General features: G+C 41.4%; 1 protein-coding gene across 11 annotated transcripts in view; it reads right to left on the reverse strand.

The window, feature by feature from the left end:
* Positions 1–25,501, reverse strand: part of ZMIZ1 (zinc finger MIZ-type containing 1) — a 364,625-nt gene that overhangs the window by 50,618 nt on the left and 288,506 nt on the right. For all 11 annotated transcript variants that reach the window (XM_087765607.1, XM_087765617.1, XM_087765610.1 and 8 more), the window contains one exon: positions 3,578–3,722. In XM_087765607.1, the coding sequence (XP_087621733.1) occupies positions 3,578–3,722 (145 nt within the window). The remainder of the gene's footprint in view (positions 1–3,577; positions 3,723–25,501) is intronic.

Raw genomic sequence — 25,501 nt, forward strand, 5'->3', positions numbered from 1 at the left:
TTGATCTACTGTTTAATTTTCTCAAAACCTCTGGCACTAAGTAATTTGTGATAAGAATAATTTTATCTTCATATTTTTCATCAATCTTGACTGCCCTACACAGACATTACTACCCTTTGGTCATTAACTGCAAGACAGCTGGCAATTAATACAGAAGACCAAAATTTGGAGCAAGAGAGAAGACAATGAGAACCCGACAAATCCTCATGACAACATACCAAACTGCTACTAACAGCTGTCTATTTTCAGGTGGTTTTGTTGACAAAGTAAACTTTACTACAAGCTATGCAAGAAATGAGAAGTCCCCTAGGGCTTGCATGGGTCAGATCCACCTTAAACTCAAGTAGGGTGCAATTCCCACTGGGGCTGATGGAAGCTGTACCCCTTTCAACCAAGATTCAATTTGATCCACGTGTAAAGGTCCACCACCTAATGCAATGAAGTATTCAGTAGGAACTTGACCAAAGCAAAGGAAGGGGTATAATGACAATAATTTGTACTCACATAACAGCATTTGCCAAAGACCTTAAATTCATTTAAAAGTAAAAAATTAGCCACCTTGAGTAGTATCTGTTATTACAGACATTATGTCAGATTGGAAAACTACAACTAAAAGCAGTTACGTTCCTCCCTGCAAGCTAGAAAGCATGAAATTTCACTCCTATGCAGAAGGGCCAGCCCAAAGACTACAGTCTCTCCTTAAGTCCCCCATAAATCCTTTAAGTAGGACTTAGAAGTTATACAGGATTGAGGAGGTGGACAGGTCCCATACTGGTCCTTCAGTACAGGAGTGAAGTTTACCCACGTGAACCAGTAAAAAAGTAAAAATAAAATGCATCTCACATTCAAGTTTGAGCTAGCTATTATTACACTGCACTGACTTAAAAAAAAAAAAAGGTTGAGGGTTTTCTTTGAGAATCCAGTGCTCGTGCTGTTATAAAGCACAGAAGTTTGCAGTCCAACCAACTGCCCTACATTAGGATGTAGGTATTTAGCTTAATTTTTGTTCTATATGCAACACTCGATCATTCTGTTAATGAAAAACTAGATTTAGAAAGAAATTCACACAATACAGCCCCTACTCTGAAAGCATTTGTTGCATGTGTCCACATGCTTGTATGGCTTATATTCTGCTCTCTGTAAGTGCATTTGACCAACAGTACCACTATCAAAGCCCTCCTTGACCTGTCTACTTCAGTGTTCTCCCACAACTCAATTAACTTTTTAAAAATAAAAAGTTGTCCCTAAAAATAGGCCAGACCTGAATTCCCTCCAGCGTATGTACCCAGTTTCTTAAATATGAATCCTTAGATTTGGATTCTTGTGATACATTCTTGAGTCAGAATTTATTTTAAATAGCTGAGCCCTGTTTCAACTTTGAGACTAAGCAGCTGTGTTTCTGTAGTGCCAGGTACATTGCGATTCTAGTCCCTGACTAGAGTTCTGGGTAATTTTGTTGCTAGTAAAAGCAACAGCAGAAAACGCTCTGCGTGGAGTTCTCAAGATAGTCTGATGAGAGGGGAAGAGGGTTTTTTTTGTCTAGTGATATTCAGCAGCTGACATATATCCTACATTCGCTCTGTTAAGCTACGTAAGGTTCTTGAATATGCTCTTAGTTGTTCTAATTTAATATCTAATTCTTTTACAAAACTTGGAAGTAGCTGGCTACATTAATTTCTTGTAGGAAATGCAAAGCAATTTTTTTTTTGTTTGAATTCACACAAAAACCTTGTGAATTAGAGATAAGATACCGTGAACTTTAATACTAAGCTTTTGACCCAAACGTAATCTAATGCAAATACAAACATTTCTTCATCAACAGCTTTATCACTGCGACTGTACTTAATGGCTTTTCATCTTTTGTTTAATTCAAACATACAGAAAACTCAATTGTTCTCCACCCCATACTTCACTACTGTCTTATAGACTGATTATGAAACATCCATGAAAATAAATAGTTCCAGTTGGAAAAAGAAGTTGGGAGAGCCACAAGATGACTCATTCTAACATACCACCTGAGAGATTTTAAGCAGTCATGGTTACGGCTAAATTACAGACAAGACAACAGCACACACTGAAGCAGCGATGCAGGTATTCCAAATCCCTGAAAGGCTGCTGCAGCTATTACAGATGAGAAGTTACGCCACAAATACTAAGTTTCTAGAGGGGCATCTCACAGGTAAACAGCAGTAATTTAGAACTGACTCCCAGTGTCTTCCTCAGTAAAGCATTTCAAGGGCAATACTCGAGAGAAACTTATAGGGACTGTTTGATACTGGGCAGGATGTTCTACTATTAGGTAGAATATTGGGTAATCCGGTATTGCCAAAACGCTGGTATTTAGGTTTACCAGAAGAAAGTATTTATTTTTTGACATGTGACAGAGTTTCAGTGGAAAACTGCCATGAAAGAAAAGAGTTGTGCCCATCTTATCTAGTAACAGCATACAGCCCCTGTGAGATAGAACAGTGCTTTCATCCTTACTTTATAGACTCTAGGGGAACAGAGGCTAAAAGGTTGGATGAGAATCAGGCATCTGAAAACTACAAAACTACACCTAAGAGAGCGTGTACGCTGCACCACGCTTTCTCTACAGACTGGCCGCTAATTTCACCTTGGCTTCTGCAAAGCTTCTCCCAGGTGTAAAATTAAGTTATTTTAGAACAGAAGGTTTTCTGTGGTGGGTTTTTTTTTTTTTAGTGTGTTTACAATCGATCATTTCATAAGCAACTGGAAAAAGAGGCAATCCAGGTACTCTGAAAAGTTAGTGATATTATATTAGTTATACTACAAAAAAGGACTTTATTCTCAAGGGCTATAATAAAAGGCATAGCGTTTGCATGTTTTTCCCATAAATACAACAAAAAAAAACCCCAACCCAAAACCAAAAGTGGTTTCCAGGTGAATTCACACATGCAAATCTACTGGTAGAAACGTGTCCCCAAGCTCCATTCTAATACAAAAGTTCAAGTTACCTATGCTACCATGGAATTCAGCCTCATCCGCACTCTTATAATCCTTTACTAACAAAAGTGCCCTACACTAAAACCAATTTTAATGCTCACATTTTCTCTATATCAATATAAGTGTTTTGTGATCCTCACCTGATATAAGGTAGTATAGAACATTCTCCCACCTATGGCTACGCCCACTATACAATTGCTTTGTATACAATACGTTTCCAACAACACTTACAAAACAACATCAGTGAAATGTTTTCAACCTCAGGAAAAGCCAGTTGTATTTAAATAAACAGTAGGATAATGTCTGGTGAGAGACATGTTGTCGAAGTTTATCTCTAGGGCACAACTTGAAGTTTGAAATCAAGCCCACTTGATCTGAGCACAGATTTGAAGATGGAAGCATCACTTCACTATGCACCAGGCAACAGCAAAGACAAAACCTGAGTTTATTTAGTACTTGCAGTAATTACAGATCCCCTGTTGTCTGTAGTGCTGTTCAGTGCATGAAACAGTGTAGCTTCTTCTGTCAATGGTAACAAGCATTTCAATTAACAGATCGGTCACCCAGTACACCTGTACAGATTGCCACTCCTACGGACCAGGCTGAGACTCACCTATGAGAGAGGGTGGGTTTCATGGAGCTCATAGAGTTCATGGGGGGTTGCATGGGTAGCTTCCCTGGAGGATCGTTCTGCCGGCTTTTCTGGTGGCGAAGCAGCAAGAGCCGTCCCAGCTCCTCACACCACGACGAAAGCAGCGCTGCGCAAACAGAACACAATGACAGTAAGCGCACAACTCAAGAACCAGCACAGCCGAGTGCAGACGCAAACTACAGTAACAGGAGTCACAATCCAAACAGACAAACCCCAGGAGTGAAAAGCTTGTCCACGAACCACCACTCACATTATTATCCTATCAAATTGAGTCTGTAATTGCCCTACGCTATCATTATAATGTTTTTACACAAGTTACAAACATTCTGCACAGCCCGGGAGGCACGAGAGAACTTGTCTGAGCTGAGCGGCACAGAGATGAAGAATGGATGAGGCACAAGGACACGGGATAGCTGTTGTGAGTAAAAAAAGACGCCAAAGACTTCATTTCACACTAATAGAAACGCAACAAAAACACACAGAAGACATCATTCACAGAGAGGAGCAAAGAACAAGATGATCTCTTTTCTGTTCAGCTGTTTTTGTGCAAAAGATTAATTGGAGAGGCATGAAGAGAAACCCATGTGCAGGAATTCATTTCCAAAACTGCTATCAGCTACCAGTCTTGAATAGATAAACAGGAGAACATGGCCACACTGATGTATGGATACAAAGTTAGGCACTTAAATCTATATTTGACCCAGCACAACCCCTAAATGTGTATTTCCATTATGTGCCTAATCTTCTGGTCAATGAGGGTAATTCTGTGCTTACAGGAAAATCATGCTTATGAACTATGAAGATGCAGAGATTTCCTAGAAGGATGAAAAGCTTGCAACTCCCTCTGAAGACATGAAAAGGGGTCGTTATCTCTGAAAACGTGGCCTCTCCGTTCCGCACCCACACTCAGAAAAGATCAGCCCCTGTTAAAGGAACCACCTACTTTGCAGTAAGCAGAGCCCCAGAAAGTGACTGCAGGTGAAATCTGGCTCCCATGAGTGCACCCAGCCAAGACACCCCACTGAAGCCTCCAGCAACACCCAACTGAGCCTCAAAGCTGCCTGTTTAATTCCAGCATCAGAAGGGGCTCTGGTAAAAAGTCACCGAGGTATGACACGGTGAAGAGTTTCCCTGAAACAAAGTGCAGACTAATTGCAAAATTCTGCAGTTGAAGAAACGTTCTTAAGTCGAAGTGCTTGGGTTTTTCCTTCTTTAAAGTATGCTTTACAAAACCCTCAGAACAAGAAAATGCTTTGTATTTAATTTTTAACTAAGTGCTTTCCTGAGGTGTTATGAACCGAACACAAATCAACAGATTGCACAAGTAGGTGAGAACCAGAAGACTACTCAAATCCCAAGCTGCCACGGCGGTTTAGAGTAAGAGAGTTCTACATGTAATTTTAGGCTTGCTGGTTTAAAAGAGACAAGTGCAGAATTCTCTAAAATTGAAGCTTTTATTTTCATTTCTTATTTTTCTAAAGGTTGTCTTTTCACCAAATAACATAATCATAAGCAGTAGCAAACTATCAGCTTAGGGTACGCCACCTTCTTTTTCCAGTAGCTACTCACAGGCACTGTTAACACATACCTAGAACAAATTCCAAAGAGACTAATTGTAAAGTCGTATTTGTAGGGGACAAAAAAGGAACGTGCTTTGCCAAGAACACCCACAAATACGATTTTTCAGTATGAGAAACAAATGGAATTTCTCAAGTTTAACAGCCACACAAGAAAAATACTTAAAGCCCAGGCCATTCCTGTGAATTAATCACACATTTGGACAAAGGAGAGGTAGCAATTTCATTGCTTTTATCAAGCAGAAGGTCAAGAGCAGTGTTTAGGGAGGCATTTTAGAGTTCTGCTGTGACAAAAAGGGGACACCACTTCTTTATGTAACTAAATATGGTCACTCGGAAATTGTCAGCCTCACATGCAGCCTACAGAAAGCATTCCCCCGAGCTCTGTGAAATGTTTCAGCAACGAGTGTCAGTCTAAGCTGCTTCTCTATTAGCCAAGGAATCTGTCAACAAGCATTTGATCAAATTATACTCACCTTTTATCACTGGCATATCATTACTAATGTGCCAGTGACAAAGGCCCCCCTCCCCCTTTTCCAGCCGCCTGGAGATACAAATCCCTGCCTCACAGGGCTTCTTCCTGCGCACCACAGCCACTTGAGCTCTGAGAAACATGAACAAAGTGTTCTGCTGAACGCTAAACGCAGCCGCCGCAGAGTAATAGTGGATGCTGAGCACTTCCACAGCGGAGTGTAATTACTACGGTGTCAATGGAAATCGTCCATCTTAAACGAGGCTTTGACGGGAGGAGGGAGCTGCTCCTTCTGCACACCTATACGCACTTGACAAATAAGATAAAAAGCAACAACCCGATGGGTCTGAGGGCATAAATCTGCAAACAAAAGCCAAACCTGCTTGGAAAAAAAGCGGAGTAACTCCCAGAAAAGGAATATGCCAATGAGATAGCATTGCTTTGGTGAGGTGAAGATAAGGAAAGATCTTAATGAGTTGTTATTATTATTGCCAATACCCAATACACACATTTATAAAGGTGAAATGTAAACCATCAAAGAACAAAGAGGTCCTCAAGATAAGCTGGACGGTTTCATTCTGCAAGTTATCTGGGGAGGACTCATGTTTTTAGAAACTAAGAGACTGTAGGTATAAAACGTAGCAAATCTACTCATCCCTATCACAGCACTCATTACGGAGAGGTTTAACCTTTCCTCCCCCGGGACATTTCGACTCATGTACCATGTATAATAATCGCTCTCTTCCCTGCATCGGTGTTTGTGCATGGAATGAAAACAGAGCTGTTTGTAGCTGCCTGAGGAGTTACCAGTCCCCCTCTATCCTGCTCAGCAGGAGCAAGAACCCTCTAAAAGAGCCTGCTCTCCTCTGCTGGAAATGCCAGGGCGGCCTCCCTTCTCCCCTGCCCCATCAACCTCCACTGCTCTGCTCTCTGCTTGGTAAGATGAATATATACCCCCCACACACATCTGGTACAGCTGGCTTCTGGAGAACATCACTTCCTGGGCTATTCAAGCAAGATGAAACAAACTCAAAATGAATTTACAGATTACACTATTCATCTTTAGTGTACTTAGTTACTGCTTTTTATGCTGACGGTATTAGGCGCATCTCAACTCATTTACACTCAAAGCACGAGAAATTCAGTATCATACTATAATGAACAGATAAAGCAGCAAGCACAAAGGACAGCTACAGATGGTGCCAACAGTCAGTCTCTCCCTCTCATAGCACAGCCAAGCAGCTGCTTTTTCTCCCCCCTCCGCCCCTCCTCCTTGTACAACAGGAGCACAGATTTTGCAGATGGACCATCCACACCGTCTCTCGCAGCCTCTTGCTGCGACAGTTTAATGATCAGATTTAAATCCTGTTCCTGTGCTGCATTGCTACAATGTCCCTTGCATATAACGATGTGGCTTTCCTGCTTAAGTTGAAGTCAACTGTTGCAATGAGGGGAAAGGAAAAATCCTTAAATGTGCACCCCTCCACACCCCCGTACGCAGCCCAGGTGTAAAATACAACCTGGTTAATACACCAGAATTGACGTTTTCAGCCCCTGTTCAGGCACAGAGGGCTCTGCCAGCTCATGCCAAAAGATGCATAATAATGGCAATCAAATGACATGCTGACAGTTTAAGTGTATTCACACATTTATTTGGCTTAAAGGGACACACTCTGGGATGACTGGTGCAATATATGACCTACTTTTCTCCATTTGCAAAACCTGTATCATTCTTAAAGGGATTGTGTTTAAGAGTTGATGTATTTTCATAGGAATAAATCAATACTGATTTGCCAACAACGACTGCATTTAGAAACCAACATAGAAACGAGCAGCCTCAGATTTCACATTTGTGAAATACAGAAAAATAGAAAGATTTAAAAATAAGAGACATTTCAATTATGAGTAGCCCAAGGGGTTTCCCTAAGGAAGCGCGAGAAAAAAAAATGTTCAGAGGCAGTCAGTTTGCTGTTACTCAGTCCCATTTTTGTTTCTCCTTTCTCTGAAGAGGACCAGACGTTGCAAGAGTGTGTCTCAGCACAGAACGTGACTGACCTCTCCTTAAAATACTCATAAATACTCCCACACACCCAGAGTTGGCCACACTTTATGTCCTTCTGGATGCCTCCAATAGTTTTAAATGCTTTCATTGAAAAAATCATAAGACATTGCAATGTAACCACACTGGGATCCTGGGAACAAGGAGAGGGAAGAGGGCTGGAAGGCAGAGATTTTTATTTTTTTTTTCCCTCCAGCCGGAGTCACATTTCAAGCATTTCTCTGCAACCACAGAGCTAAGCCTTGCTTGAGAGAGAAAGGAAGCAATTGTTATTTAATCCCCCGCCTCTAGGAGCCAGGTCTTTAAGAACATGCCAAATATCACAAGATTTGCGACAGATCCCCCCCAGTACTGTTCCTTTCCTGCGAGGGCCCTTTTGTGGCGAAAACCTGCCAGGCAGTGTGGAAACAAAGGCCTCCGCTGCCCACTCCGTGGCACCTTCCCGTCCCTCATAGCCATTTGCGCCCATCGCCCAGCAGTAGCATCACAACTGCTTCGGAAGCGCCAGGCCCTTTCGTTAGGAAAACCAAGGAGGTCGAGCTGGGGAAAGCCACAGATCATGCCCAGGCTGCCCATGCCGCTTCTTACTTCTTGAAAACAAATGATGCTGGCGTACTTGCAACAATTACGTGATGGATGCTGATGACGCAGTTCGAAGGATAGTTTATAGCCATGGCATTGAATATTGGTACAGCCCATTACGATCCCTTTTGGGCTAGGGAACAGAAAGGGGAAGGAAAACAGGCTAAGCGATCAATGCTACCCCATAGATTCACTAATGCATTTCATTAGCTGCATCCACACCAGCACTGATAGCTGCAATCCTGTAACTGACTGATTTAACTCAGCGCGGTGCAAAGTGCTGTAGTAAGCATCTCTGAGTGAATGAGCCAGTGGGCTCCCTAGAAAGCAAAATACAGAGAAGCACGGTGCTAATCTATTTACCTATTATGATACCCTAGTATTAGTTACAGCTTATCACCTCAGTAAATCACCGCCTCTTGTTAGGGAACGTGCTTAAAGGTGCAGCAAACTGCTATTTACAGGCAGACACTATATTTACAGCCACAAAGACAGGTGAGGAGGGGATAGGACAACAGCTCAGTAATTTCAATGCCTTCTGCTTCCCGGGAGACTGCTGGAGGAGCACAATAGGATTACCGCTTCCTTGCTGCAGTTAAGCTGCAGTAGATAGTTCAATAGGCAGACTGGCAGACCCGTATTTCTTACTCACTGCAATGAAAATATTAGGAAAAAAGGAGGAGCTTGATTCGGAGAACTATCTGTTCAGCACCGTCTCGCTAGTTTGGTTTTGTGTCTCAGAAGGAAACGCATTTGGCTGAAAAGATATTTACAGCATAAGTAAGAAAATTCAGCATTTTTTTGCAGGTCATATCCATTAATTTTATATTGCTCTTAGATACAAATTCGTATTTTTTTACATGGAGAATTCCAGATAAGTGGAATACAGAGCCACAAAGGGCTTTCTGTCCTCTTCTGTATAGACTGCAATCTAAATACAGTTTTTATAAATCATCCAGTGAGATAATTTGGTGGGGTGGGAAGGAAAGCAGCAAAGAGAAGGAGAGGAACGGAAATAACTATTGTCTTGGTTATTTAAGAATATTACTCTTTTTACACAGAAAAATGGAAACTATATACTGTTTGGAAAAATAGATTAAAAATGTTAACTACCTAATGCTCAGTGTGCTGTAGTATTAGAAAAATTACTTCAGTTGCATTAAAAGGATGGAATCTTTGTCCATAATTTTGGGAAGCAGTAAATCAGATGTTTTCCTTGTGTTTTATAAACCATTTTGCTTTTGAAGAGCTGGGTAATGGAGAGGGAGGAGAAAATGGCCATCCCAAACTATCTCTGGGATTGATTTTCCTGCAGCTCTCCTCCTCACACACTCCAGCAGAGCCTGGCAATGGCTGGCTAACCCGTCGGACAGTCAGTCAGGGCAGGAAAGCGCAGCCACAAAGGAAATAGGATGTAACAAGCCATTAGGAGAGATTCAGAGTACGCGCGTTTGCCCCTCCTCTTCAGTTCTTTCAAGGTACCGTTACGTGTCCTAACCCTGCGACAGACAAGCCCTACCCCTGTCATTACACAAGCTTCTGCTCTGTATCTGCCTCAATGCCAAGAGCACAAAAGGAGTATATATAATGCCAATTACAAAGCAGAAGTAGTCATTTCTCAGCAGTCTGGCTGTTCAACATGGACTCGCAGCGGTTCCCAGGGAGTCCACCCCTCCTCCCAGGCCTACATCTCTGACTGCCAGCAGATGCCCACTCCACATGCAGGGGCCCACGGCACGGAGCCAGCGCTTGCTCCCAGGTGTTTGCTCCCACCGCATGCCGGGAGGCTTACACCCCAGCTGGCTTCTTTTTTGGAGCAGCTGAGGACTGTGCTTACTGGTCTCCATCAGGCAAAATCAGTGATGTTAACTTACACAGTCCAAGTAAACAAGTTGGATTAAACACTGATTTCATCTGAAGTTAAAAGTACCAACACAAACCCACTCCACTAGCAGAGCAGTGAGTAGCGCAAGTTGTATCCTTTGGTACCACCTCCAAATGCACACAGGTTTCAAAAGCACAAGTCCCAGCGGCCACATAGCAAACTGCGTGGGACTGAACCCCCCAGCAGAACAAAGAGGTGGCTGGCTCCAACCCTGCTTTGAGAGGCACGAACTGCCCTGCTAATTGCAACAGGAACACAAGTCAACAGCCACGGTTCAACATTGTGAAACAGGGTACGATACGGGTTTCCTACCACTAATATCCAAGTAATGTCCCTTACCACCAATGCCTCCTTCATTACTATAGCTACAGCTGTCCCCTTCAGAAATACTCAGCTTTGCCCCGGTAGGATCTACAATGCAGTTATGCATTATCATTAAAAAAACAAACACCATGCAAGTTTGTAGCAAAATTGATAACGTGAGGAATGCCTAATTAAACTGAATGTAATATCAAGTTAATTAACAGAGGTTTTATTCAATAAAACCCTTACTGCAAACCTGAGAGTTATCTAGCACATGCTTTCAAGGCTGCTGCATGAGTGACACCATGTACAAGTCTGGTCTTGAATATGGGTCCAGCTTGCCTTGGCATACCTTCAGCTCTTCACAAATACCTCTCAAGACACATATACATAGGCTTCCCCAAAAGCTCTTGCCAACTGGAATACTACATGCTGGAGACAGAGATTTGAATACTGCTATCCTTATCCCATGACTTCAGTGGAACTGGGATTCCCCAATTTCCTTCTACACTTGCCAAAACTTGGCAGAGCATCTTACCAGATTCACTACATTAACTCTGAAGTAATACGCTACAAAACATAGCAACAATGGCTCAATTTGGCAAGCACAAAACACTCTGCACGGATCCAGATAAAATACGTAAGCATCTCATTTAGGCTTAGCTGTACCCGCGTTGCTACATCTGAAAACATGCCCCATTATAAAGAGAAGACAAAGCTGGTGAAAGGCCACCAACAAGTGAATCTTGGATACGGCTTTCTAAAGGAAATGCACTCCAATAGCATCAGACTGCTTGTTTTCTTACTCATCCAATTATTGGTTTCACTGCTTAGATTTCAAACAACAGTGTCTTTCATTACTGCTGTACGCTTTTATTTTGTAATGCCAGTTCTAGTCATCAACAGATTTCACACATAATACAAGCATCTGAAAAATGGAAGTGACTCACTTTAACCCATCTTTGGCTAGATTTGAACCGGTGACCTGCAGGTGAGAGGCTCAGTTTCACTTAATCCATCCTGAGCCCTCCAATTACTACTGTAAACAACTCCTGAGCTAACGCTACCACTAACACCCTAAAGTGCCAGAAAAAAAAATACCAGAGACATTTAACCAGGGTTTGAACACAGGGAATCCGTGCACAACCAATATGACGATGAAAGTCTGGAAAAGGGAAAAATCTAGCAGCTATCTTCAAAAAAGGAAAAGGAATAACTGCAGAATTGGACGTCCAGCTTCCTACTGGCAAAAAATAATCCAAACTATTCAAAAGCACGAAGAGGAAAGTAAAAAATGACTAACAACCAAAATGGATTTGTCAGGAACAAATCACACCGTACTTCTGTACTTTCTTTACACTAGCAGACAAGAGACCTTGCGCATAGATTAGTTTGATTTTAGTGAGGCTTCAATGCTGCTTTACATGACATTCTTACAAATAAACAAGGGAAGTAAGGTCTAGCTGAACACAACGTAAAATGGCTGGAAACTTAAGCTTACTGAACTATTAAACCAACGGTCAGTAACAGCAACAAGCATCATCGGATGGGTTTTTGCAGGAGTTTGTTCTGGGTCTGAAATTATTGAATGCTTCATTTATGGATATCCACGATGCAGATGGATAAAGGGCTAGAACATGTCCTCGGTCAATTTACACATGGCATAAGCTGGAAAGAAGCATCAGTTCACTGTAGAAATTTGGTGTTGAAATCAGCTTGAAAAGCTGGAGGAATGGTCTGAATCTACATCCAGCAAGGACAATTACTAAGTACGACACCGCGTACCTTCCCAACAACAGGGTGAGAACCATCTCCAAAGGCACGAGTTCTCGGAAGCGGAGCTGAAGGCAGTAGCTGCGCAGAGGCTGAGCCGTGCCGTGCTGCCGCAGCAAACTCAACCAGCCGCCTTGGCTGCACGAGCGGAAGCCAAGTCTGAAAGATGCACAGTTGTCCTTTCTCTCTACCCCACCACGATGTACAGCCACAGAAGGGGGAGAAAAGTCATCAGAATGATTAGGAAAAAAAGCTATCAATATAACCTGCAAGAAGAGACTGCACAGAGTAGGGGTTTTGGTGGGTTTTTGTTTGTTTTAAGAAGTGGAAAGATTAAGAGCAGTATTCCGATTTACTGAGTAACAAAGCATTATCCATATCCACAGTAGAAACACCAAAAAACAATATACAAAGAGACAGAAAAGACACAGGTTAGGTATTAGGAGCATCCTGATGCTCCTAAATACCCTAAGGGATAAGTTGAGGAATCTCAAGGAATGGAGATACCAAGGAAAGGCCAGATAAATATCCAGTGAGAACAGCATTAGGGATTCTTCAGGCAAGCGGGCATGGCATAGATGGCTTTTCGAAGTCTTTTATGATCAAATTAATCTGTGATTGTGAACACAGGAATTTCAATAAAACAGCCTGCATTGGAAAAATATTTAAATCTGGCTTGTATTTATAATTATTCTAAAAAGACAAGAAATGTAAAAGATACTGAACATCTCAGAGAGTGGGGAGTTCCTGCAGAGACTGCTGAAGTGGCCGTCCAGCTTCATGGCTTGCTGGCTAAGTTTTAAAGATGAAAGAAACCGAGAGCAGGTGATGTGCTGAAGGTCACATCGTTTGCGACAGAACGAGTCCCAGAACAGAGAGGATCATACACCTTCCTCTCTTTGCAAGGAAAAACCACAACCACCACATCAAGGGGTTACTGCTCTGTGCCCACAGTCTCAGTGCCTGCCATGGAACATTTTCAAACAACAACTGTAAAACATCTGGAGAGGCTTTCAAGGAGGAAAAAAACTTACAAAAACCACACAACCAAAATTTATAGCAGAAACGTGTTTCCAAAGTTAACATTGCACAGCCAGAACTTCTGAGAAGGACCAAAAGCTATTTTAGGAACTTTTGCTTCTTGGTTCTGCAGTCTCTCTCTTTGCTTTAATTTTACATTATTTTACATTTTTATGGGAAAAGAATGTTTTATCAGGTGTCCTCAGAATTTTTTTATTTTTGTACGATTAGGTAATACAACCTTTGCCAACTTCTCTTTAAGTGTGTAAGGAAAAAAAATGTTAGTTTTCAAAGTTGGGGGTTGCAGGGCCATTTTTCACATTATACAAACTTTGTACTTGAACAGAATTAAGCTGAAAGCACTCTGACCCCTTGTATCTTGTTTTTAGTTTTGAACGAAAATTACAACTATGTATAATATAATCTCTGTGTGCTGAACATGAAAACAGTTAAGAACGTCGGCAAAGAGAAACTCAGCCTACAGGAGTTTTTGACTTACTTATTTCTGTTCGAACAATACCCAGCAGACAGATGTGTGGATGCACTGCAATTTCAAGGCAGCGATGCTTCCCATCTCACTCCCCAGTTAATGCGTTAGTTTTCTAACAAAGTCATTACTTCTCTTTTTCCCTGTGTCCCACCAACCCCACAAACACTGTCATCTTCCCTTTACTAGCAACCTGCTCTGCTCCTCTGGTACCAATCACCTTTTCTTGAAAACTGCCTAATTAATTAACATTCAATTAACATACCAAAGCTAAATGCCAAATAATTGTTCCCAAGCTGCATTGGAAACTTGGTAACTAATTTGAGCAAGAGAAGGGCTTCTGTACCCTGAAAGTTCGTTTCTTCTAGCTGTGTCCGTTGGGCTAACGGACATTTCTCACGTCAAACATGGTTGTATTAAAGGAGCAGACTGTCAGCCATGGATGCTCTTGTTGAGGCATTCTGATACCCTTTAAGACAGTGTGCACTATGTTTATTTTCTTTATTACCAATAAAGCAAAACTAGGAAATCATCTATACTCTGTTACGGTTAGGGCCACAGAGAAAACTCAAGTTGGCATAAAATAAGAAACATCTAAATAACCCTATCCTGATCTTTACATTGTTTTGATTGTATTTTCATGATACAAAGTGTTCAGCAGCAATATTGCCCTTCAGGTAGCCCTGTCTTCTGCTGTCTGTGCCCATGCCCTGCTGTGGCTTGCACGCTCCCAGCTGTGCTGAAGGATCTCTGTGCATGACCACCCTATGAACCTGACCAGGCATCTGATCTGACTGGTTTTGTGTTTTTTTGGTTGGGTTTTTTTTTTGGCAAACATTTCTTTGGCTTTGTTTTGTGTTTTTCCCCCAGCTAGACGAATTCCCTGCTGCGGCTCAGTCTGGCCCCAGCACCAAGGCTACGGCACTCTGCAGAGGCGGAAATCAGCCAGCTGTTTCTCTGCACAGGCAGCATCCGAAGACACAGCTCCAGTGCACGCGTACATGCCTCAGTTCAATTAGCTGACCTACAAGCACACAGCAGTTTTGAACATGAGACTGGTTTATTTAAAAACCTAAGTATGAACGTTAGTTTTAGAGAGATTAGAAATTGCTGTTTCCTTGTCTTCAGGGGAATGTTTATGGTTTTACACAGGTAGAAATAAGTTATCTATGGAATAGGGAAGAGGTAAAAAAATGAACATGGCTAATTGCTTTTTACATGCATCTAGGGAAGAAGCAAGCAGAAATCACAGCCCACACTGATTTTTCAGTATCTTTCTTTTCTCTGTCTGAAAATAACAAATAAATGGGGAAGAAGGGAAGGGTTATTTGTGACTACCTCATCCTACGGACATTTACAGAAGAGCAGCCTGCCTAAATTCTCACAGAGGGCATCTGGCCCCCTCTCCCTGCACACAAGTGCTATAATTTCAGGACTGGAGTGCTATAAGATAATACCATCACTGCTCTTGCCATCTATAAATAACAACTGCACTTGGATCCAGCCAAGTCACGTGGAAAAGCTGGCCAGAGATACGTACATGTGTGTGAGCACGCATTTGGAAACCCAAATAATTCTAATAATCTTGCATGAAATAAGCTTTAGCTTTCCAAATTTAGCTCTGGTCCATGCACTCTCTGCGGCTCACGGAGGACTGCTATTATTTTTTTTTTCAATACAGTTCTTCCCTTGGAAGCTGCTGACTAGGGCATTAGCGGGGTATTGTGCAAAACCGTATCCTGTGCTGCTGCGCAGACAGACTGCTTGGAGAGGCAGACAAGAATCAATTCCTCCGGCAGCTCTGCTAACCCTCCCTTCCCCTCTCATTGACATCTTATCTCAGCCACTGAAAAGGCGAATGGGCCCAAGCGAGGCAGCCGTGGGGAGGGGTGGGCGGGTGAGAAAGCGAGACAGACCGCACAGCATGGATGCCACACGCTGGAACAGTTTTCCGATCTTGCGCCGAACTGCAGCATGAGTCTTCCCAGCCTCCTGTGAATATTTCAGGCAGAGGACTGGGATGGCAGAGAAAATAATACAGTCCTAATGACACATGGAACCAGGTTTTAGCACCAATTTTCTACAGCAAATCTGTTAGAGCAGTGCAAAAGGATGATTTAAAAAAAAAATATATATATATATATGATTTGGATGCTTAAACAATCCCACAGCGTTAGTAACAAACACAAATAAGAAACCATTTCAGATGAGTTGTATGTGACTCCTCAGGGCGTTTTCTGGGAAAATGACTAGAATCCAACCTGACATGACCAATAGAGCCTACAAAAAATGTTGTTTATCCAAGACTGTAATACCCACAAGACATTATCAGGGGTAAGGTTTTCATCTTCGGAAGCTAAAACTGAAGAGAGCATATACCAAAAAGGAGAGGAGAAAGGAGGAGGGAGGGCAGCGAGGGACCCAGAGGATTTCCCGAGACTTCAAGCCCCGTTAATTCTGCAGAGCTTTTCACAAGGACAGCATTTCTGTTTCACAGCCTGTAGAAAAGCAGCAGTTTATACCAGCACTGAGCAAACATCCTATCTAAATAGCAGCCACGTCTATTTTATGTTCCCAGAACATCTGGATAAGAAGAATCAAAATGGACATCAGAGCACCAAATATTACTGTACAACACATGGTAAGATGCTATCAAAGCAGATGGTAAATAAAATTCTCCATTCTTGGTCAGAACCATTTTGGATTAGCTCCTGCTCCTACTGAAGTTGGTGGAAAATACCGTAACCAATTTTAGTGGCAGGAAGGCTGAATCTCTTATATTACATTTACACAACCTCTACCAATCTGATTTTTTTTTTTTTTTAAATACACCATTTTAAGTGTACTTTACAAAACCTAACTTCTCCTTTATACGTTGATAAGTACTTTCATGTTAGTCTAGCAGATGATAATTTTAATTTTAGCAATGTAAACTATGAGATTATGTGGGAAAACGGCTGGAACAGACGGCCAAAACTAAGAGAAATGAGAGCAAAAGGTAAGATAAGATGTTAAAGAAAGATAAGGTTACTGAAAGGTTAGAGAGATGCATTTATTGCCTATAGACTGTGCCTGCTACTTACTGTCTGGGGACTATATAAATGGCCTTCACAAACACATAAGAACTAGCTCCTTCCATAAGGAACTTGAAAGAAATGCAATAAAAGTTCAAAAAAAAGATGGCATGGCAAAAATTTCTCAGGGAAATTAACACAGGAATGTTTTCTGGAAGGAGCTGGTTACTTGAAGGGCTTGAAAGAAAGAAGGGGTTTGCAGCCAAGTATTAGGAAATTTTCTCTAAGGGGAATAGACTGAAGTAATTTTCAAAACACAAGGGTTGAGGAAGAGAAAAGGAGAACCCTCAGGAGCAACAGAAACCCAGGGAACAAGGACGGAGGGAACAAGGAACAGACCTGAGGGCGCTGCCTGACTGTTTAATGAGAAGGGAGGATGGCTAATTATGTGGGCTCCAAGAAGGTGTGATTTTTTTTTTTTTTCCCCGGCATACTTTTGGTCCTGTATTTTACTTTGAGAACAAGTTTGTGCTACATTTTCTTCCTGCTTGGAGACTGTTTATGTACCTCGCCACAGAAGTAAGCCCCCAAAACCCAAATTGTCCAAATTTGGCCAAATTCAAATAATATCTTCATACAGTACCCCACCTAATCTTGTCTACTGCAATATAAATCAATCTGCATTAGCAACCTCCAGTTTGGTGCTATGAAAACTGCAAATTACAGCATTTCAAAATTTCACATTTTGGGTACTTTCATTGATGTCAGACAAAAAGCTGTTCACTGGAATTGCTTGTATATTACACACACACATCATTCTCCTACCTCTTTATTAGCACAACCCTCTCTCAAGAAAAAAAACTTGCTGTTGAGGACATCTGGTTTGTTCTCTCTTGGATTTCACATTGTTAAGATCAATTCAGGATACCAGCTCCAGTTCCAAAGGCTGTGAAAAAGGGTAAAAAAAAAAAAAGGGGGGGGGGGGGAAGGCAGCCAGTGCAGCTTGACTGTGGTGTTGGCCAAAAAAAAAAAAAATGGTAAAGAACCCATTTTTTAACTTCCTACACAGCATAGTTGTTCTCCCTCTGTCTTCTGAGTCATATCTGTTCATGTTACTAAGAAAGCCCCACAGAGCCAATATTGCTAGGGAAGAACAAGATGTATTTTCAACAAGACTGTTAGCTGATTCCAGCTGCCGCAAAACCTTTATTTTCAGAAACGATAAAAAAGCAGAAAAAAACACTGTGAATTTGTGAATTTCAGGTTCCAGATACTTTAACTCATGAACCAGGGATATTTTGTGTGGAAAGGTAACAGCAGACATTGCCTGTCTGTCTAGCACAATAACTCTTGAAGGATGGCATTGTCTTTCCTTCTACCTTTATACGGTACTTACAGCCATTAGGCCAGAAATGTTATTGAAATTTCCAGCATGACCACAAAAATCCTATGTATTAACAGTAATACAAAAAAATTTAAAGGTAATTAAAAAAAAAAAATAGGGCAGAATATTTCCAAATTGCAAATGCTTCAGTTTTCGGGAAGCAGGACTCAATTCTAAAAATATGCACATCTTAATAACAGTCTGTAATAATTATTTTGTAGCAGTATCCTGAATCAGGTGTTTTTCAAATGCAGAGTTGAACACTGCCATGTGATCAAGACCATGCAGTCTAAAAGATATACGTGTAAACAAAGCACTTTTATCTGCAAGTCGCTGATAAACACTAGCTAATCCTCACCTAATCCTGTGAAGAGAACATCATCCTAGTTTCACAAAGAGGGAAGCTAAGGTAGCGAACTAATCCTTTGGGGAAAATGCTCAGGTTAGAATGCCAGAGAGACTAGTTATTGTCTAAAGGTACAGTGAAGTCACAGCTAGTTGCTGCAAGGGTGAGGGACTCTGAGGCTACTGACCGGTAGGTCTACGTGAAAATTTCTGTCCATTCTCACACATTGCTGCTGCCGAGACTATCCCCTCTCCCTGAGGGACCTTTTGGGTAACTGTTGACAAAAAGACCAGGAAGGAGAAAATGGGTTTGAACATCAGCATAGAAACAGGATTTTCACATCTATAGAGCAGGGTCTTGAAAGGAGAGAGGAACTGCTCTGGCGGAGGATAATGCCAGTCATTAAGGACATACATTCACAGTCATCCATAGAATCCTGAAGAGGAGAGATCAATGCACTCAACATCAGATGTGGGATTAGAGCTCCAAGGCTCTTTTCCTAGCCTGGATGCAGACCACTAGACCATGCTAATCTGACAGGAGGAGTTCCTGCAAGGCAGCTGAAAAAAAGCACAGATTCATGTTGCAGAAAATAAAACGGGGATTCTAAAACCTCTTTGCAAATTCTTGCCCAAGCAAATGTGCCACTGAACACTAGAGAATAAATAATAACAAAGTGGCAAAGGCTAAAAATCTTCCCTGGGAAAGTACTCGACTCTGCAGCCTGTTTGACACCCAGAGCAACGACCACAGAGAACTCCAGCACCAGTCCAGCAATGTGAGCCAGAACGTTACATAGAGAAAAGAAGGTTCAAAGCTGAAGCCTAGGATCAAGCAATCAAAGCTTTAAAGTGAAATAGTCTAGTTCACTGCAGTATTTATAAAAGGTAGTACCTCAAAGCTTTCATGGAGTACAGACTAAGCCCCCACTATTACAGAGTGGAATAAACTAATAGGGAAGGTAATGTTTAAGGAAGCCTTGTAAAAGCAAAAATGTATTTCATCCTGGAAAAATCTAGGAATCAAAAAGGATAGCAGAACACAACATGAGTAAGTCAACATGAACAGCTTTGTAAGATAAAAGGGATGCATTAAAAAGGTATAAAGACTTCATAAGGGAAGACTGGAAGAATGTTACATGACATACAGCCAACATTACTGTAGGTATGATGAAACAAATGACAGCCTTCCATCAGACAGGTTCTTGACTAACAAGTTCTGCAGATAGACACTGATTAAAAAACACAACCAGCAAAACCCACAACCTGGACCTTTATGGACTAAGGTGAGGGAAAGAGAGTAGATACGCAGCACAGTCACTACGCTAATGACAGATAACAACAGAGCAATTAACAGCTGTAATCTCTTGCAACTGATACTGCTGTCTTCCCAAACATTCATAAAGGACTAGAAGTCATAATGTCTTTACCAAAGACCTCTTTTAGTAAAGGTGAGAAACTACAGTGGATCTAAGCAATGGTCTCTTGAGTTCAAGGAGTATTTTCATCTGTCCTAAGCAATGGAGAAAGTATTTCCAATGTGCTTGCTTTTGACAAACACACCTTACAGGGGTCAGAGAAGCCCTTTCCAGTGTTTGGACAGACATCATCAGCTCAGAAAGTTAAGATCAAATAATAACCTTCCACACATGTAGAACTGAAAACACAGCAATCTCAATCCTAACATACGTGCAGGCAAATTATAGTTAATCCCCAATTCTAAACAAACCCTTAAAATACAGAAAACATTCCTTTTTTAGAAAGGACCACCCAGCAGTGTTTCACTGGGCACTGGGGTTTTTCAAAGTCTTTGTCCGCCAATTTGATGACACACTGGAATTTTTTTTTAATTCTTTGGGAACTTGCATTTGATCCAAGATAAAAACTGGCTATCTAAATATCACTGTTATAACTGCAGAGAGGCACGAGTGGCAGAGATCCATTAGATAAACATAATGGAAGGCAAAAAAAGCAGCGTTAAGAAGTAAGGTGAAAGGACTAAAGTATAAATCTACTCCACTCTTTCAAGCGGGGACTGTCTCTTCAAATATATTTGTACAGTGCTTAGCACAATGGGCATTCTGATTTAGATATGAGCACTAACCAAATATTAATAACTAATAATGGCAAACACCTTAACCTCAATAAAACAGCACATCTGTAACTGGCATTTTTTAATGGTGGAAAGAATCAGGATCATAAAAAAATCCTGCCCAGTGAAATATTAAGAGTGATAGTGCCTAAATTTGGTAAAAATCACACAGCATTCTAAAATACTATCAACAACATCAAAAATATTATGTTATCATGTGTTGGCTCACAACTTGCACCACGAGGACTCAGCAGTTCTAGTTTTAAACTTGTTCAGTTTAAAACTCTGTATTACGGAATGCTTTGGCTATTAGCAGTAAAGTAGACTCAGAACAAGACAGAAGAAACCAGTGACATTGGCTACAAGACAAAGATTAGCTGCTGTTACCTTGCTTAAGACATGATAAACACAACTGGATAAGCCAAAGACTTAACCAAAAACAATGTGCAAGAAACATAAAAAGTAAACAGGAGAAAGAACAGACACAGTAGGTGGGGGCATGATTCCCATGCACTAAAAAGCCCAGACAGGAATGGGCACAAGACATAGGAGGGCACTGCTTAACCTGTGTTTGGAAACAGTACACAAGACAGACCTGCAGATCTGCTCGGAGAACGGGAGAAAAGGGGAGGAAAAGCAGGAGAGAAATGAGGGTGAGCGGGCAGTAGAAAGTGAAATGGTCTCGTGTTTCCTGAGCTCCTCCATTACCCACCCTGCACACATGCCATGCCCCGTGTGAGAACCCCTTGTCTACCATGCACCAGAAAGGAAGGAGCTGCCAACAGGCCCTGGCACGGGAGGACACCCGATTCCCACGCTGCTAACCCCTGCAGCAGGCCGCAGGCTGAAAAAAGGCTGGGGCCAACTCAGGGGTGAAAGCAACAATTCAGGACATTAATTGCCCAAATCCAAGGGATATATTTGAATTAGTCCATGGTAATTTTACATGTGTAGAAGTTAGCTATGGTAATTTCTTCCTACAAAGAGTAATTCCATTGGGTTGAGGATTTACAATTAACCCAAATGTTCTGTTACAAACAAATTAAAGTCTAATTGGTGACGACTGAACTTGAGAAGACTAATGTATGAAAGCACCCAACACTTTGGATATTCGGCCAAAAGCTGATGATACAAGACTTCCCCCCCCCCCCCCCCGTCCCCCCCCATTCTAAGCAGTTACTGTGGTTCAGAAAGCAGACTGACCCCATCTAGCTTAGAAGAAACTGACATTTCAGCAACTGAAAGTTGACTCAGAACACAGGTGTATCTGAGCTAACCCTTATTACTTTTGTAACACCACCAGCCAGAGCTCCAGGCTGGGAGGGAGGGATGCGAGGGGGTGCATCCCTCTGTCTGCACGCTTCCAACCAGCTAGCTCAAGGAGTGGGCAGGGAACTGATGGAATAAATGGCACCACAAATTTTTTATCCTTAAAGGAAAAAGGAAAAATTGAGATGTTTTTTCACGTTATTGAAATCAATTCCAACATCTCTACTGCTATCAAAACTGTTTCAGGTTTTACAGCTTGCTCGTACCAGAAAAATTAACTATGAAGAATAAAAAATTATTTATCTGAACACTTAAGCTGGGTATTACTCCACTACTTGCAAATTAGTATTCCATTTTGCACAGTTACGGTAAAGTAAGTTGCATTCAATTTATATTAGATCAGTTAAACAGAAACAAATACAAAATGGTCCATCTCAGCAATCTTTCAGCTTCCACATTGTTTCAGGTGGGAAATATCTCATACTTTTGATAGCAGAACATGCAAATGTCCTGACAAGCACCACAGGAACAAGGCATCTGCTAGTGTAAATGCTGTAATTTTTCTGATGGATATATTACACATCTGAAATTGAAACTATTGTGACTAGACACTGATAACATGACCTATTCCTGTTTTCAGTGTGATTCGTACTAGCTGCCAAAGAGGTCTGGCTTCACTGGTGCTGCCTGGCTATGCCTGCTCAGCTGGTATGTCGGGCCGGCGCCTGAACATGCTGGTTAGCAGTCAAAGCTGGGAGCAGTTCAAACATGGTCAGCCATGAGAAGGTCTTCTGAGATCTTCTCTTCTAAAGCCAAGGAGGACCCTTGGGAGTACTTGCAAACCACAGTCATTCAGCTGTGTATCAACTTAGCCAGCTCTGGGTAGATTTTTTTTTTTTTTTTTAAATGGCAAAAACAACCCTGACGACTTTGCTACTCAAAGCCCAGCATCTTGCCAAATGTGAAACACACTATGTAGAAAGAAAACATCAATAGAAATTTTTTCCACAAACAATGGCCTAGCCTGTTCTCTGAAATACATATATAGGTTTTTTATATACAAATATTTTTTTCCTTCTTTCCTTTCTCTTTTTTTCCTTTCCTTCTTTTTTCCCCCTTCAGATGCAGATGCCTACTTTGTTAAATTTCAGCCTGACTTGTTAAAACCCAGCAAAAGGATAAGGACCCAAAAACAATCTCATGATGGGCATGATGAGCCCTAACAATCCCACCTTTATCAGAAATATACCTGAAGTTGAGTTCCAATGTTATAACCCACCCATGTAAGACTAATTAAAAAATGCTCTGACAACCACTTTAAATCCACAAAGACCGAGTGGTGAAATTATCTTTGTAACTGTGGAAATCATTTTGGTACTACAATGCTGCTTAGAGCATATGGCATAAAACCTTGATAAAGATTCCTGTCTGGTTATTTATTTTGGTCTGTCCTTGGTCAGGTCAGCCTCTTCCTGACTGTACTTCATTTGAAACAAAACAAAACAAAAAAACCCCCACAAAACACCAGCCTTCCCTGGATACAATTTCCTAAGTAATGAAACTCAGCTAGTGTAGAATGGGCATCTTTTAAGGACTTCATATCAAAATCTCTTTTCCTCTTCACTTCACAGGTGTTACAAAAAATTATGGGTGCATCGCGTAATTCCAATTCATACAAAGTTCTAGGAGGCGTTTTGCTGGTAGTGGCAGTGATGGGATAAGTTCTGGTTGCGCCTACAAGCTATAACATATGGTAACATTCCCACCAATCCTCACTAGCATGCAAAAAACAGTGATTGATTTTATTATTTTTTTTTTAACAAGTGAAAGTTTAGGAATTCACGATAGTTACAGCAGTAATGTTCTTTGACATGACCACCTCTATTTAACTGGAAAAAAGCTCAAAAAGAAAAACCAAACAAACCAACCTCCCCGTCACAGGCTTCTCCTGCCTCATGTGATCACTAATCCACCAGCCTAGTTCACAGAGGCCAGCAACGCTGGAGGCCTCGAGGGTCTCCGTGCCCACTGAAGCCCCCCCCCGCCCCCCCCCCCCCCTTACTTGTGTACTTGTGTGCCAACAACGGTTCCCAGATGTTATAGCACAGCAAGCTGAAAGCCATACACCCCATCTACTGCCAATGGGAACAAGGTCACTGTCTCATTTGAAAGGGGGTAAACAGCTGCCCTAAGTCAATGGGCACCTGAACGTGAAGCCTTTGTGCTGTTAGTCTGCTCATGATCGTCTCTCAGTACTTGAGAAGTGACACAGAGAAGAGATGAGACCACATTAAGCGTCCAAGTAGAGATCTTAAACTTACAGCTGTTAAAACAAGAATGTAATTTCACAAGCACTTTTAATAGCAGTGCTATCTTGCAACCTTTCAATACTCTGCTCCTCCCACCACTTGCTCCCACCTCCATGACCAGTATAACTGCAGAGAGACGCACTGACTAGAGAAGATTTTCTTTTTTACCTCTGCCAGTGATGCCACCAAAGAGATACTTCTTAAACTACAGTGCAAGAGGGGTCTCTTAATTGTAATAAAATGTATTTTTTTAAAGTTGCCTCAACTTGCTGGATTGCAATTTTTACTTTTAACAAGTTATTTTAATTTTTCATGAGACATCTTTTAACTTTTACAGCTCAGGAAACTGGACTTTGCAACGCAGATGTCTTGAGAAACGATCAGAAAAGCTTGTAAAACCATACTGAAAGGGATAAACACACACTTGTTTGAATAGCTATTAGAGCACCCTGTAGTTAAAAAAGGCCAGTAAATTTTGTCGTCTTATTAGATTTTATTGCACATGTTTTTTTAAAGTTAAAAACAATGAATTCTCACAAAACCTGCAACAAAATTGTTTTATTCCCACATGAAAGTCAGGTAGGCTAAACCACAAAAGTATGAATTCCTACCTGGAATAAGTAGTAGGATGAAATACAAATGAAGCCAAGCAAGCTGCTACCCTATAGCAGATCTCCACTGGCTCCAGAAGTTAAAATTAGCGTGTTTTAAACCGACCTTTCAAATTAGGTCCTGAGGTCACAGAGGGCCACATACCCAAAGGAGCTGAGCGTGTGTATTATATTAATGATCCTAATTCGGGATGAAACTGTACAATTTTATAGCATTATTTACAAGGTGCAGTAAAAGGTAAATAACAACAGTGCGAAATCTGAATTTGATTCAGCTTTTGACTTTCTGTGCAAGCATGAGGCACTTCTCAGTAGGAAGATGAGAAGCCAGAGAACAAAATTTCTGCTAAAGCAGAGAGGCTCTCTGCTTGCGAGGCTCAATGGAGCCTCACTGCCCAGGAAGATGATCTGCAATACTACTACAGACAAGACCAACTGGACACTGGATGTTTCACTCAGGCCCTCAGATGACTTTGAGGCTATCATATTTTTAAAATAATAAAAATAAATAGAATAAGCACAGAAAGTGTGCTTTGGAGAAAAGCCAGTTGCAGCAAAAGTTGCTTTGTCTGCGAGTCCAAAAATACAGCCTCATTCACTCACAAGAGAAACTATTCACGGACAGAAAGAACACTGCATAATTTGTAGGTCTTTGCAGGGTTTTTCCCACCCCCAAGACTCCCTTTTCCTAGAAACAGCATGA

This window comes from Nipponia nippon, unplaced genomic scaffold (genome assembly GCF_047370975.1).
Source record: "Nipponia nippon isolate SJK-2023a ecotype South Korea unplaced genomic scaffold, ASM4737097v1 scaffold_3, whole genome shotgun sequence".
Classification (NCBI taxonomy): Eukaryota; Metazoa; Chordata; class Aves; order Pelecaniformes; family Threskiornithidae; genus Nipponia; species Nipponia nippon.